The sequence below is a fragment of the Lepidochelys kempii genome, chromosome 7, assembly GCF_965140285.1.
Source record: "Lepidochelys kempii isolate rLepKem1 chromosome 7, rLepKem1.hap1, whole genome shotgun sequence".
Classification (NCBI taxonomy): domain Eukaryota; kingdom Metazoa; phylum Chordata; order Testudines; family Cheloniidae; genus Lepidochelys; species Lepidochelys kempii.
In genome coordinates, this window is record NC_136386.1 from 44,837,431 (window position 1) to 44,854,022 (window position 16,592).

Below are 16,592 nucleotides of genomic sequence, written 5' to 3' on the forward strand. Positions count from 1 at the left end.
ACTGCTAATTGAGCTAGCGCAAGTCTGTCTATCCAGGCTGGGAATCACACCTCCCAGCTACAGTGTAGACATACCCTTTGGAGCGGGCAGAAGGTCTCACTGCCTCGATGCAGGCGCCAAGGCATAAACAACCTGGAGACCTTAGAATGAGAGCCACTGTGATTGGCTATCGTGTCCCACTACAAGAACACAATAAGGGCTCGGTAAAAGCGAAAGCCCCAGACCTCTGACTACCAGAGGGACAGAGGTGCTGGGCATGTTCTATGGGTGAAATGCTTATTAAACAAGTGCAGACAGAAGGCAAGCTTGTTCCACTCAGAGCAGAGAGAGACAATTCCCACATTTTGCACTGCTCACAGACGTGTCCTGGCTGTACTACATTCCAGGGAGGATTAGAGGCCATGACCAGCTCCATTTGTATCTAGTTTGCCACCCAGACCCATTGGATAGTTAAGAATAAAGAGAACAAATAATTGCTCAGTAAGGGGAAAGCTGCACCTTTCCCCAGAGGCTGATACACCTTCCATCTATCATTTAATACCAAAGGAGCCCTTCCATAGACTGGCTCCCTCTTATATAGGCTACCAAGGCTTTGTTCATCAGTCCACTTAAATGCCATTTACTCCATTCTGTGCTTAGAAACACCTTCTTCCCTCACAATTCACCTAACCTACTTGACAGTAAAGATATAATCTCTCATTTATGAGACTCATTTCCATAACAGACCAATCTCCCAGTGTGATGTGGACTACTTAGAAATGCCTGTATTACCGTAGCAGGAACACATGTTGAAGCATAGACTGTGCCCAGTGTTCACCCCACCAAGTGGGGACACTCACCAATATGAAGATGCCTCAAGCCACTATGCGCCCCTCCAGAGGAGGACACAGGTCTGGGTGTCTCCAGACCCACACCCAAGCCCCACAGCACACAGGTAGATTGGTGCCCAGAGCTCAGGACTCGAATAAGAGCAAACATGTTAATAAATGCCCAAAGCTTCCCAGGCACATGTACCAGTAAAGTACAAGCTCCCCGCCCAGCTCTGGTTACATTCCTTCTAGACTCAGTCTTCTCACATATACACCTATTGGGGGGAAAGTGAGTTCGGTTTTGTTTGTGCAAACTTCACCATCAACCCCTGTCCCAGACAGCTCAATGCTTCTGGATCAATAATACATGCTTCCTGAAATGGATGCCTTTCTGAATGCATCAAGTCACTCTTTCCTCTGACAGGTAACTTAAGCCTCCGGACATCAATCTTTCATTTACTGGACATAATCCTCACATTAAAGTGACTCCAGGCAGCTGCTTTCATTTCACATTCACAATCCCTGAGTTCGGGACCAGAGATACACTGCTCCCGTGCTGCTGGAGAAGCAGGGCCTGGAAGGACAAGAGGCAACACAATGCATTGAAGACAGTCTTGTTCCACATCTTTTCCCAGGATATGTTTACACTGAGATAAAAGACCCACGGCATGGCTGCAGCTGGGCCAGCTGACTCAGGCTTGGGCTATAAAACTGTGGTGTAGACATTCGGGCTCAGGTTGGGGCGTGGGTTCTGAGACCCGGGGGGAAGAAGAGAGGAAGAGAAGGTGTCTCTTGTCTCCAATCCAGTTATGTAAATATATATGCAAATGATATGCCAGCCACAGGGTTCTAGCAAGGTGCCAATATGCTGTTTGGTGTCTCAGACTGTGAGCACTCCCAGTGCACAGGGTCAAGAATGGAAGCAGTTGTTGGGTTCTCAGGGCGTTATCAGCACAATTACTGCGGTAGCTATAAGTCGACCTAACGTAGGTCAACTTAAGATCATAGTGTATACATGCCTGTGATAGCCATTCCCATATGGGGACCACATGCAGCAAACAGTGAAAACACTCCAAAGCTACTGACTGCACTGTTGTACACAGAACAGGAAACTGCATGTATTTGCACAAATCGATTTACCACCACAAGAGGTTTTAGGAAGGCAAGGTCAGTCAGCCAACTTACCTGCCTGGTTTTTGTTACTCTGAACCCAGTCCCCCCCACTTTCCACCATATCCCTTACTTCTCTCCTTTCCTAAAAGGAAATCCATCTATGCTCTGGTCCCCTTTCTTGGTGAGATATCATTGCATCTTGTATTACTCCTTGGATAGGTCTTCACTGCAGAATAAACTCGAGTGACTGGCAGCCAGGTCTCAACACCAGTTAGCCTAGCCTGGGTGTAAGCAGCCACACTGCTGAGGCTTATCCAAGTTACTGTGTCCTCATGGTTGCTGCACTCACCTATGTGTAACACTAGGACTGCTGAGGCCACATCCCAGGGGGTTGTGTGTTGAAATATGCTAAGCCACTCTAAGATTTTTTCACAGCGAACTGTGTCAGAACTGTAGGGTGACCATGCATCCCATTTTGGCTGGGAAGGTCCCTTTTTTAAGCCTGGTCCCAGCCATCCCAACTTTTTTTCCCCAAAAGAAGTCACTTGTCCCATTTGCTCTTACTGACTTGCTCAGTTGGCAAGAGCCAACAGGACAAATTTTTGACAAAAGTGAACAAGTGGGATGCAGTGTGGAGGGGGGCAAGTGGAGATGCCCAGTCCCCTGTGGGGCGGGAGGAAGCAGTGTTCCAGCATGTGGGGCCCCTGCAGGGTGTCAGTGATCAGGCAACAGCCTCCTGGCGGGGGGGGGGGGTGGTGTCCCACAGGGTTCCAGGGACTGGGCAACAGGCTCACTGGGGGATGGGGAGGCACAGGGTTCCAGCAAGGGGCAACAGCCTGCCGCAGGGGGGCAGGGTTCCAGCAACCAGCAACTGCATTGAAGGGGGGACCTCTCGGGCGAGCGGCTGGGGGAGTCCAGTTTTCTCCTTGGGAAACATGGTCATCCTAGAGACCTGTCTATCCTTCTCGGCCAGGGGTGGCCAACCTAAGCCTGAGAAGGAGCCAGAATTTACTACTGTACATTTCCAAAGAGCCACAGTAATACGTCAGGAGCCCCCCATCAGCACTCCCCCACCCAGAGCCTCCCACTCACCAGCAGCACCACCAATCAGCTCCTCTCCCTTCCTTCCCGCACCTCCCAATCAGCTGTTTCGTGGGATGCAGGAGGCTCTCAGGGGGAGGGAGAGGAGTGAGGGCACAGCAAGCTCAGGGGAGTTGGTGGGAAGGGGTGGAGTGGGGGTAGGGCCTGTGGCTGAGCCAGGGGTTGAGGAGTGAGCACCCCCTGGCACATTGGAAAGTTGGCACCTATAGCTCCAGCTCTGGAGTCGGTGCCTATACAAGGAGCCGCATATTAACTTCTAAAGAGGTGCATGTGGCTCCAGAGCCAGGTTGGCCACCCGTTCTAGGCACACAGGGGGAACTGTGGGAGGGCACTGGAGGACTAGCAGCACTAGAGTCATTTAGCCTGAATCCTCATTGCAAAGTGAGTGAAAGCAGAACCCAAGCTCTAGCCCACACCCTCAACGGGACCAGCTAGCCTGGGTGTAAAGCACCACTTATCTTAGATGAGAGGGGTGAGTGTACAGGAACAGTGATGGGGGCAACACCTGGGTAAGAGCTCATGCTAACTCTGCAGTGAAGGCATACCCTTTGTGGGAACAGTTCTGCCCAAGTTCAGCATTTGTTAGTGCTTGTCGACATTTTTTGAAAGAAAGAGTACTTTACTCAAGAAGGGCCTTTTGTCGAAACCAGGGGTTTTTGTAAGTTTTCCATTTTTCAAAAGTTTGCAATGTAACTCGACAACAGAAATGTTGCCTGGTCACTCTGCAAAACGCTATTTCACCTGAGTGCTCTCAGATTGCCAGTTGGGACTGAAAAAATCCCACTTGATGTTTAAGCTGACCATGGTCAAAACCGTTTTCCTTTTAGAAAACTACTGATTTTGAAACTGAAATTGAACAAAAAATACAGCAGCAAATGGGAAAAAAAAAAATCTGTGACAAGAATGAAAACTCTTGAATTTTCCATTAAGTTTGGTCCTATTTTTTTTTCCTGTAAGCTCTAATACATATAGCTCCTTTCCTGGCTTATAAATCATGTCCCTAATTCACGACAGGTGACTGGTTTAGGAGCTATTTACCATGGGTCCTGCACTTAGGACGGAAGAACCCAATGCACAGCTACAGACTAGGGACCGAATGGCTAGGCAGCAGTTCTGCGGAAAAGGACCTAGGGGTGACAGTGGACGAGAAGCTGGATATGAGTCAGCAGTGTGCCCTTGTTGCCAAGAAGGCCAATGGCATTTTGGGATGTATAAGTAGGGGCATAGCGAGCAGATCGAGGGACGTGATCGTTCCCCTCTATTCGACATTGGTGAGGCCTCATCTGGAGTACTGTGTCCAGTTTTGGGCCCCACACTAAAAGAAGGATGTGGATAAATTGGAGAGAGTCCAGCGAAGGGCAACCAAAATGATTAGGGGACTGGAACACATGAGTTATGAGGAGAGGCTGAGGGAGCTGGGATTGTTTAGCCTGCAGAAGAGAAGAATGAGGGGGGATTTGATAGCTGCTTTCAACTACCTGAAAGGGGGTTCCAAAGAGGATGGCTCTAGACTGTTCTCAATGGTAGCAGATGACAGAACGAGGAGTAATGGTCTCAAGTTGCAGTGGGGGAGGTTTAGATTGGATATTAGGAAAAACTTTTTCACTAAGAGGGTGGTGAAACACTGGAATGCGTTACCTAGGGAGGTGGTAGAATCTCCTTCCTTAGAGGTTTTTAAGGTCAGGCTTGACAAAGCCCTGGCTGGGATGATTTAGTTGGGGATTGGTCCTGCTTTGAGCAGGGGGTTGGACTAGATGACCTTCTGGGGTCCCTTCCAACCCTGATATTCTATGATTCTATGAAATGACTAGCTTTCCCTGGCATAAATTCTGAAAGCCTCTGTCTCCTCAACTCATCCTCTTTTCCAATCAGAATTAGTTCCACCTTTCCTCAGTTGCCTGACACAGGACACTAGTCTGGCCCACACAACCTTCATCAGGGCTCAGTCATACTCACCATAGCATCTGTACTGTGTTTGTTGGGGAATGGAGAGAGATTGCAAGACAGACCCATGCTGTCCCAAACACAGGCCTAATGAGACAGCTTCAGAGAAGAGCAAAGAAGTTGCCCCAGTTTATATATTACTGCCTGAACTCCAACCCTGTAAAACATTCTCCCTCCCAAATCTCCTGAGAGTCGTGTCAGGCACCCAGGACCCAAAGGACAGATTCAAGTTGTGATTGCATTTCACTTAAAGGTTCTCAGCACACTCTTTCCACGGGATTTCCTCTCCTCTGGTGCCTTTACGTGCTTAACTTCATGGGGTTTTAATTATTTACTCATCTACAAAATTACAGCTCAATATCAAGTGAAACTCCTTTGGTTTAAAACGTCTCTCAATTTCTGAACCATTTGCATATTAGCTGTACACACTAAATGGTGCACACAGCCACCTCTGGGTGCCCAATGTACAAAATAAGAGCTGCACATGGTAGAGTCTTGGTACAGACAGAAAAAAAAATGGACCTACCTGTAAAACAGATCAATTACAGACTGCATTTGCACAGAAAGAGACCCATTAGAATGCCTGAATTGGGAGCACATACAGCTATTAGGTTTGAGATGAAACCATGGTAGGATCTATTGCAAAGTTACCCACTGTGAAATTATCTCATTTATGAGCTCCACAAATGTAAATAGGTTTCAGAGTGGCAGCCGTGTTACTCTGCATCAGCAAAAAAAAACTGAGGCGTACTTGTGGCACCTTAGAGACTTACAAATTTATTTGGGCATAAGCTTTCGTGGGCTAAAACCCACTTCATCGGATACATGCATGTATATATATATATATATATATATACACACACACACACACACAGACATGAAAAAATGTTGTATATTTGCCGTATTTCTCATCTGCAAAGAGAAGCTGTTGTCCCGATTTATGCTTGGTGCCTTCAATGCACAGCAAATACATTCTTCAGCTAAAGTTAAAAAAATTTAGCCTCCTGCCTCAGTTTCCTTGTAACCAAGCCCACACTGCATTAAGGGACACACTGACAAATAATTAGCCCCATGTATGCTTCTTGAAAGGCAGGAGGAATCAGATGAGGAATGTGGCAAAGTAACTGGCTGGACACATGAATGACTCCTTACTTCTGCCACTTGGTGATGTTTACAAGAGGAAAGCAACAGACTAATTTTCATTTGCTGCCTCAAGTCACAAACTCTGCTTGGAAATCATAACCAGGATTTTAAAGTGCAGGTCAGCAACTTGTCTGGCAGGCAGCAAGCAATTCTGTTTCACTTGTTCAGACTGGCTTTCCTAGGATTTTTTTCCTAGTTTGCCTGAAGCAACCTGTTATAATCCTGGGTCTGTAAACAGACCTATCACTGCACTATCTGTCCCCACACCAGGGAGCAGCAGACTCTGTATTCTATCACCTGCTGAGAATATCCTCTTCCCCCAAACCCAGCAAATTCCTATGGCTGAGAATAGAGGAAGTATAAGAAGATACTACTATACATGATCAAAACAAGAGTGCTTTGACTAGACTAGAAAGCTGAAGTCAATCAACTTCTCCTTTTCACTATAAGCAGAAAAGAGGAAAAAACAGTGCTCTCCACTCCATCTTGACTATGACTGACTGCTCCACTGTCAGAGGGTGCTTCAGAGTACAGTTTACACCAAACAGGTTGGTCCCTCTTTTCAGCCCTCCAGTATATCCATCATGACCTCTTGAAAGCAGAAGCCCAGAACTGAACATACACAGACATGCCATGCCCCTAGTAAGGGAAAGGACGTGCCAGCCATATTACATTTATAGCAAGCCAGGGGAGGAGAGATTCCTGGGAAGAGCCTTTTTGTAACAGAGTATTTTGCTGAATTTTCAAGCTCCATGCGTTGAAGTCTCTGATCTGACTATGAGCACTGAGAGTTTTGGTACAATAAGATGAGAAAAAGTCTGTGATATTCTCAGTGCACAAGCAGTTGGCATAGACTCAGACTAAGTCCAGAGGGGACTGTGGTGATCATTTACTCTGCCCTCCTGCACATTGCAGGCCATAGAACTTCACGCACCACCTCCTGTAATAGGCCAAAAAGCCTTAGGCTGAGTTACTGAAGTGCTCAAATCTTGAAGACTTAAAGTTAGAGAATCCACCATTTACTTTAATTCAAACCAGGAAGTGACTCATGCCCAACACTGCAGAGGAAGGCAAAAAAGCCCAGGGTCTCTGCCAATCAGATGTAGGCAAAAATTCCTTCCTGAACCCAAATATGGTGCTCAGTTAGACCCTCAGCATGTAGACACCTGGGACAGAATTCTCTGTAGTAACTCAGAACCCTCCCCATCTGGTGTCCCATCTCTGGCTATTGGAGATGTTTACTGATAGAAGTAATGGATGGGCCATGTGCCACTGTCAGCAATCTCAGCATACCATCCCCTCCATAAACTTATCAATCTGAGTCTTGAAACAAGCTAGATTTTTTGCCCGCACTGCTCCCCTGGGAAGGCTGTTCCAGTACTTCATTCCTCTAATGGTTACAATTCTTTGTCTAATTTCAAGCCTAAACTTATTGATGACCAGTTATAACCATTTGTTTTTGTGCCAACATTGGCCCTGAATTTAAATAATTCCTCTTCCTCCCTGGTGTTTACCCCTCTGATATATTTATATCTCGAGAGCAACCATATGAAGGTTGGTCTAAAATACAGTATGGTCCTTGTCCCTTTATTCCCTCTTGGTTTCTTCCATTCTTTTCCCTCACTTTGCTTCCCTAACCCATTCTTTGGTGGGTTTGTTCTTTAGTTTTTCCTTTTTCCTCCCTCCCAACAAAAAAAACAGGGTTGGAGCTCAGAGCTTTACAATATTCTCTTGCAGCCATGTATATAAATACAGCCAGGTGTCAATGCTGGACTTAGTTCACATCCAGTCTTTCAGCTTACTACTCCTGGGGCCCTATTCTCCCCAACTAGGACAGAAGTAAGTCCCACTGACATCCATGGGAATCACTTGAATCTATGGGTGTAGAATACAGCCTCCAGAATCTCTTACGCATTAAAGAGCTCTATAGTCATTTCTAACTGCCAGGCGGTAGATGTCAGTAGACCTGAAGAGCCACCTGAACTTGCAAGTCCTCTCAGCTTCTATCAGGGCTGGTGTCAGGGCCTGGGCAGCCCGTGTGCAGGGGTCAGTTACCAAGTTGTGATCAGGAGAGGAGTTGCAGAGCCAGAGTCAGGAGCCAGTCAGGGGTTCACGGCAAGAAAAGGTCTGGAGCAGAAGCAAGCAGGCAGTCTGCATCATTGCTCAGACAGCTCCCTGAGACAGCTTCTTGGTTTGTATACTGGCATGGGCCAATCAGTGGGCTTCAGAGGCCCACTACAGAGGCTCCATTGGGCGGTACTTCCTGCAGTGTCTAGTCTCACAGGGTCCCACAGCAGAAACCCAGTTTGAGGGTCTGGTGACAACACAGAAGTGCTGGCAGCCCAGAATCCCCAGGTTTTAGTCCTGCAGGTTCTTACAGCGTCTATGAAAGCTACTGTTTAGATATACAGCAGTGAGGTGGTGGAGAGGGGAACTGACATAGGAACTGGACCAACAGCCATGGGGGAGGCCATCTCATTCTCTCTGCTTGCTTGCTTTTCACGTCCATTGGTCTTTTGCAGCAAAACTGATCACATGCCACAGTTGCAGCAGTTTCTAGGGAAGTGTGTTCACTCTGGGATTAAATCTGCATTTTCAGTCCCCCTTAAAGAGTAAAAATTGGGGGAGGGAAAATATGCTGTGTTCAAGTCAGTGTATGTTACAGCCTCTTTCAAAATGCAGTGACGTCAATGGAAAGCCTCCCGGGACTTCAGTGGGCTTTGGATCAGGTCCTATATGAAAGCCAACGTCTCTTTTAGTAAGATACATAAGATCCCCAGATTTGAAAGCATAAAAGAACATCTAGTCTGAGCTTCCTGCATAGCACAGACCACAGAATTTCTCCTAGTAATTTCTGCATCAAGCCCATAAACTTCTGCCTGCGCTTTTAAGAAAAACATCCCGTCTGGATTTAAGAACTGCCATGATGGAGAATCCACCACATCCTTTGATAAGATATTCCAATGGTTACGTACCTCGCTCTTTAAAGTTTGCATGTGATTTCCAGCCTGATGAGAAGCTAGACACTCCATCTAGGTCATTTTAATGGCTGGCAGGTTCTCTCATTAACAAGGGACAATTAAAGTGAGAAACCTTACATATCCACAGCTTCATAAGACCAGGGAGGTAGCCCCAGATTTGAGACGAGGTCAAACTTCTTGAAAAGTCAGCAGTGGAAAACTCAAAGGACTCTCCTTCTTCCACGACACCCAGCTGGGCTGCTTTTACTTCAAACTGACCACCCTGTCAGCCTGTATTTAATTGTTATTTCCTCCCCAAGCCCTCATGTGGAATTTCCATAAGACTGAGTCACAAATGAAGTCCAAGGGATTATCTGAATCCTGTAATAAGATATCTTTTCTTATTTACTCTGTGCCATCTGGACAGCCCAACCCTTTGTTACAGCTCCTGTCCTCTCATGTAGTAGGCATTGAGTATGAAGTAAACAAAGTAGCATCTATTGTTTCAGCAAAGCAGGTATTGCAAGAGCAAGCACTAGAAAAAGGTCACTATGAAACCCAATGGGATCAGAGGAGGAAAGTTATCCTCAGCTACAAAGCAAAACATATCTACATATAACAATAATTTGCAGGTCCCACCTAAGATATTCTTGGGAACAATTTGTTTTGCTGTGTTCAGCTTCCACAGCAGAGCAGAGGGTGGGGGCAGTCAGGGCAACTGACCCGTGATTTTCTGCCCCAGCTCACGTGTAAGTCAGAGCAGTCTGGGGGCTGCTCTAACTTATGCCAGCCACGTACCGTTCCCTAGGAACTATATGCCAGCTGGAGACAAATACACTCTAGTCACTCCCTCATCATGCCCATCCCATGCACTGGGGGCTATGGGGAAAGGAGCATAGTAGCCAGCTCTATGCCTGCTGGCAATGCCTCCCCCAGCAAGGGATTTAAGGGAGCATATTTGGGCCGAGACTCTACCCCATTATTTCTGCAGCCTTCCTTATGTGCAGACATGTCTCTCTGCTCTCCTTCCTTGCAGACACAAATTTAGAACTGCCTCACACAAGCCTGCTGAGCTGGCACCTTGTATCAGTGCCAATTTTTAGATATCAGACATGCTGAATCAGGGAACGGAGGACCTGAAAAGTTTTACCTATCTTGAAGAAATTATTCCCATGTCACTTCATGCTTTCTGCTCTGCTAGTATTTGGCCCTGGCTCAGGGCCATGCCCCAACTGCTGTGTCCTGCCAGATTGAAAAGTCACGCCTATAAATCTGGGACTGGGCAACAGGGAAGGTAAAGGTGGCACCTGAATCCCTGCATGCTGGAGTCCCCACAATGGAGAGCTGAAGACACAAGTGCTGAGATAAGCACTGGGAAAATGATATTCCACTAAGCCAGCCTGGCACTTAGTAAAGATCCCCCGTATTCGTTCATCTTTCCATCTTGCAGCACCGAATGGGGAAAACCTCAGACATTCACAAGAGAAGGCAACACTGGAATCAGATTCAAGCCATCACCATTTCTGATATGACATCATCCATTCTTTACAGGAGGAAAAAGACGACAATAGCAGCACTATAGTGGGAAATCTCTCCATAGCAGGAGAGGACAAAGATATGAAACACACTCAGCAGATTTCCTTAAAGCACTGCCACAGCCTGAGCTCAGTGTCTCAGGCATTTGATAAGCAGATGTATATGTAAAGAGGAAATGTCTACCTCCTAGAAGTTTTAACATGAAGCACTGAATGTGCGTGGAGCCAACCATCATTGACTGCCTCCCAAAGGGCAGACAAAGGCTCAGGTCAAATGGCACTGGGTGCTTTAGCCTGCAAAGGACAGAGAGCGCTAAGCCTTTCCCACTCTGCCACCTTCTACACTGGGGTAAAGCATACCATTGGAAGTTCAGTAGCACAGTGTGCATCCACATAATTCAGTTTTGAAACCACACTACAAGCCTGTCCCACAATAACGTCTGAGACTTATTAAGGGAGATTGTTTCATACATGATTCTGACTTAACATGGTTCATTACATGTCCAGAAACCACCTCAGATGTGCTAATAGGGTTCCTGGTGGGACAATCTGGAGGTATTAACCCAGATTGCACTCTCACAGCTAAATCCTACCAGGGGAAATTTTAAAACCAGGTTAGCTTTCCCCAGGCCAGACAGTGCTAGAGGCAGGCAGCTGCACCACTATTTGCTACTGACTAGACAAAGTCAAACTGGGTGGGATACAAACACTGTTCTCCTCTGTCACTGTGGTGCTGATCTGCAATTACTTAAAAAAAAATTCAAACCTCCTTCCTGTTAACTTGCAGGTTGAGGAGGGAAAGGGTGTGTAACTGGGCTACAAGGAAGACAGGAAGTGATGATGTGCATTGCCCTGGAGAGAGACCAAAACAGCACCAGGTTCATGGCTGACTGTAAGGGCGGGCACTATGAGTCACTTCTCAGGAAACCTGACCACACCAATCCTGGAGAGATTTCAGAGGATGGGGGAAATAAAATTGACTAACTTTGGAATTAACTCTATTCTGCCCAATGAAGAATGCACCTGGTCTGAGAGTGGAGCGAAGAGAAGGGGGAGGAGGTGCAAGGCTTAATCTACTCTTGTATTTTTCTTTATTTCTGTGACCTACTGGGCTACATTACAATGCTGTGCACATGTCATGGGATATGGAGCTTCTCCTCCCTCTCCCCATGCAGGTCATCAGTTCAAGTTCCGCCCATAATGGCTGGAACTCATTCCTGTCTGATGGCTGCTTACTGGCTTTTGTGAAGTGAACCGAACCGATGGGTTTCACTCCAGTTTCTGGTAGCAGGGATCCAGCATCTAAATTCACACCAGGATTGGCAGCCTTAGCAGAGATGTATAGGACTGGATTGTCCATGGACTCCACCCTTATTCCAGATGAAGGAGGCAGCACTCTGGCAGAGCACCCTGGACAGCCCATGACAAAGAGGAGTGTCCTAGCCACTGGATAACAACATTGATGGTTACGCCAGAATGCTGAGATCCAATATAATGAGTCACAGATCATTGCATCAGAAGAGCCTAGAGTAACAAATATGTAATACCCTCAATAACAGTTTCTCAATACAGTTCTTTCTTGAGCATACAAAGGGAGAGGCTATTCTTGGCTTTGTCCTTGAGTAACAGAAGTTTATACAGGAAGAAAGTGGCTGAGCCACTAAGTAACAGCGACCATAAATTCAACACACTTGCAAAAAGATCACACCAATGTGTTTAATATAAGGAAACATTCAGTATTACTGAGATCTATTATACTGCCCACTCTATCCAGGGTAGTGGAAAAAGCATCACTGCTTGATTCATTAAAATCAGACTGGACAAAACACTGAAGTATATACTTTAGAGAACAATTGTGCTTTGTTCATCCCCTTGGACAAGACGACCTCAGAGGTTGCATCTCGAACTTCTATGCTCTCATAATGACAGTGTTGCTTAATTTATGCAACATTTTAAGTCTTGATTAATATTGTAAGTTAGTTACCAGGTAGAAAAACAATATAAAGTAATGAAAAGCCCCACACAGTTAGGACTCTTAAATCCACGTACAATTACCATCACCTCCCATGGCTCATTTAGCCTCCCTCCGTCAACTGTCTGGCTATTTTTTCTGAAGCTACCTTCTTCATTCAGGAACAGTCAGCTGCCACCAAAGAAGTTCTAGAGGACATTAAAAAGATAATTCTTACTAATATCCAAAAAATAGCTGCCCCCTCAGGGTAGTCAGAATTTGGAGATGCCTCCAAGGAAATTCAAGGGAAGCATTCTAAGTAAATACAGCACCAGGGCTCCACAGCCGTTTTAGGGGGCACTGTGGTAGTGGAGGGGAGACACAAAACCAATACCCTGATCACACATGCTCATTAAAGATTCCGTGGCTAGACTAGTGCTGTTAGCACCAACGTAATAACCAGACTCTAATTTAGGGAACTATATTCTGACTATTGAAATTCCTCCAACCGAACCCCCAGAGGAAAGCATTCCTTCCTCTTGCTAAAACAAACAAAAAGCCGCGTAGGTTTGCTGTTGCAGATTGGTGGTCATGTTCCAGCCCAGAGGCACCTGCAAATCTGTAAAAGGTGAACACACAATTGGCACTTAAACAGTAGCGTTAAGAACTTTGGAACAAAGCTTCTAGAACAAAGGCTCCAACCAGATATTCTATCAACTGGCATGGGACTTATCAAAGGACCAGGAGTACACCTGAAATCCAGGAAGTTAACTCTGGCTGGTCCCATGAAATGTTTGGTTGGCCATAAGACATATAGCCTCAGCAACTAGGGACGCAGTGACACACCCACAAATGTATCTTTTGGTTGCATTCTCAGTTGTTAATGCCCATTCAGGACTGGGATCTGCTTTGGAGGGATGGGATCTGCCTAAACTTGTACAGCTGAATAGCTGATCTAAGGGCTTCCTGTAGATTACAAAACCACCATACCAGTGCACTGCTCTCTGCCATCGAGAGCTGTCCATGCTAGAATATTTCTATTAGTAGCATAGACAACCAATGCAGTGACTGTTTCCAACAGTAATAACAGTGTTCTGATTTAGCCAAGTTTTTAAACACTCAAGGACGTAACACTACTGACATTAGAACGGCCATGCTGGGTCAGACCAAAGGTCCATCTAGCCCACTGTCCTGTCTTCCAACAGTGGCCAATGCCAGGTGCCCCAGAGGGAATGAACAAAACAGGTAATCATCAAGTGATCCACCCAGTCACCCATTCCCAACTTCTGGCAAACAGAAGCTACAGATACCATCCCTGCCCATCCTGGCTAATAGACATTGATGGACCTATCCTCCATTAATTTATCTAGTTCTTTTTTGAACCCTGTCTTGGCCTTCACAACATCCTCTGGCAAAGAGTTCCACAAGTTGACTGTGGAACGGATGGATAGCTGGGCCAAACCAGAGCAGTGTGGGGCCATGTGAATACCAGACAGACAATGTGAGTGAGTGGAGCTGGGGAGCCAGGATTGGGAGGAGCTCCCCTAGTCTGGGAGGGCAGCAGAGTGCTGAGCATGAAGGACCCCGGTGAATCCCAGGCAAAAGATGGGAGTGTTGGACCTTGTAGCTGGTGAGTGGAGGAGCTGGGGGCAGCCGTGAGTCAGATATATGTCAGAGCTGCTGGGATGTGTGTGAGAGCTATCAGAAGGTTGTTGCCGTATATGCGGGCAGCAAGGAGCATTCGGAGATCTGTGTGTGAGTTGGGCAAAAAATGGCATTCTGGGGTCTCTATGGGGTGGTGTCACTTTAAGGAAGATGCCCTTCCCCAATTTCCACAACGCATAGGACCCCCAAATTCTTTAATCTGGACCGGATTAGATATTAGTGGATCTTTAAGTGACGCTGCTGGGACAGTCTCATGCAGTTTTGAGAGATGTAATGCGTTTATCATCAAGTCTGGCTTTGTATGCCTGTCTGCTCCCTGGAAATTCTTTGTAAAATTGTTACAAATAAGAGAGTAAAAGGTATGGGAGATGAATATTTCAACACCTCCCCGCCCTACATCCCCACATTAGCAAGGCACTGCTGCCTTTAGTTCTGGATCAAACCCTGAACTCTCTTCAAACTTTCACAGCCATGACACATCTAGAGTTGAAATGAGACCCAAGTAAATCTAAAAACTTAGATACTATTTAAGCTTCAACTAGACTTTTGTGGGACCACATTAAAAAATGACACACAAATCAAGCAGCCACCTGCTTTGCAGAAAGTGAAATGGTTCCCGAGATTATGATTCACACTGCAGAGCTAAACGTGTTGTTACGAGATAATGGAGCATCAAAGGAAAAGGAAGGACATTCAGATGGACAAAGTTACTGATAAACAGCTTACTAGGCACAAAGACAGGACACCAAGATATCTATAGGATGCATTTGCACCCATTTTCTATAAAACCAAATATTGGCAGGGAACATTTATAGAAACCATAGGAGAGAAGATGCTGCAGCCATACCAGGCTCAGTGCTGTAGAAGGGAAGATGCTGAAGGCTTAGTGAGAGGCAGGATGTTTAAGCCATGGAGGACAGATGCCCTGGCAAGTCTATAGGTTTTATAGCCGAGATACTACCGCATACACACTCCTAAGAATATAAGGGCAGGATGCCAGTACAGACAGCACATACAGGCTCTGTATTTAGCTTGTAAGCGCTTTGGGGCAAGGACTCATTTTTGGTCTGTATCTGTACAGAGCCTGGCACAGTGGGGTCTGGGGCTCCCAGGCATTACCGCAATACAACTACTAAACAGCAGAAATACGACTGCCAGTAGGAGGAGGGAGTGGGATACACAACCTCCCCAGGGACATCTTTTGCTGTGGGTCTACGGGCTGTACAGGGCCAAGATCTGGAGAAGGGGCGCTGCGGTGGGTCGGGCAGTACATAGGGCACATGGGGAGCCAGGCGCGTCGAGGAGACATACAACCCCCCTGGGGCAGAGATCCTACTCCAGGCTCCACAGGGTCCCGCTAGAAGGGCATCAATAAGGGAGCGAGTAGGCTGGGGGGGCGCAGCCCGGACCCCCAGGGAGCCGCGGCAGCGCAGCCAGGGACAGGGGAGGTCCGGCCCGGGCGGGTATTGCGGCCCGGTCCGCGCGGTGGCAGAAGGTTCCGGCCCGGCCCGGCCGAGCGGCCCCGCGCCCTTACCGTGGATGCCGGTCTGGTGAGCCATGGCTCCGCTCGGCTCCGCTCCCGCCCTGGCCGCTGCGTCCCGGGCAGGAAACGGCTCTGGCAGCAGCGCCGCCCGCTTCCGGGTTCCACCGCCTCTGCGGGGCGGGGCCTGGCTGGGCTCCGCCCCAAGGCAGGGCGGTGGGGACCGGGGGGGGGCCGAGACCCTGCACAGCCCAGAGACCTGGGGAGCCCTCGGGGTGAGGGGGCTGCGCCCCTGGCAGGGCTGCGATGGGCGGAGCACCCGGGCTCGCTTAGCCAGCTGGCCATGGGCCTTACGGGCCCCAGTACACGGGGAACGGCCTCGTGCCAGCTGGGGGAGTGGGCTGTGTTCGGCGCTGTACACGCGTCTTGTCCCTGGCCTGCTCCGGGCGCTGCACGCACACCTCGTCCCAGCCCCTCCCACATGCTCTGCTAGGCTCTGTACTCGCACCTCGTCACAGCTCCTGCCCCGCACCCTGCTGGGCACTGTACCCATCTCATCACAGCCTCTGCCCCGCCCCATGCTGGGTTCTGCACACACCCCTCATCCCTGCCCTGCATCGTGCTGGGCGCTGAACACACACCTAGTCCCAGCTCCTGCCCAGCCCCATGCTGGGTGCTGTTCACACACTTCGTCACAACTCCTCCCCCACGCCGTACTGGGTGCTCCCTACCCCAGCCCCTCCTCTGTACTGTGCTAGGTGCTGTACACACACCCTGTCCCAACCCCTGCCCCACGCTGTGCTGGTCACTGTACACACACCTTGTCCCAGCCCCTCCTCTGTGCTGTGCTAGGTGCTATACACACCCTGTCCCAGCCCCTGCCCCACACCG

The 16,592-nt window shown here is 47.9% G+C and overlaps 1 protein-coding gene across 2 annotated transcripts in view; it reads right to left on the reverse strand.

Moving 5' to 3' along the window:
• Window positions 1–15,868, reverse strand: part of TWF2 (twinfilin actin binding protein 2) — a 73,791-nt gene extending 57,923 nt beyond the window's left edge. Inside the window, exon 1 of one of the 2 annotated variants that reach the window (XM_073352468.2) lies at window positions 15,756–15,868. In XM_073352468.2, the coding sequence (XP_073208569.1) occupies window positions 15,756–15,780 (25 nt within the window). In that variant the 5' untranslated portion in view covers window positions 15,781–15,868. The remainder of the gene's footprint in view (window positions 1–15,755) is intronic. The other variant, XM_073352469.2, reaches the window with a different exon arrangement.
• Window positions 15,869–16,592: the final 724 nt, after the last annotated feature.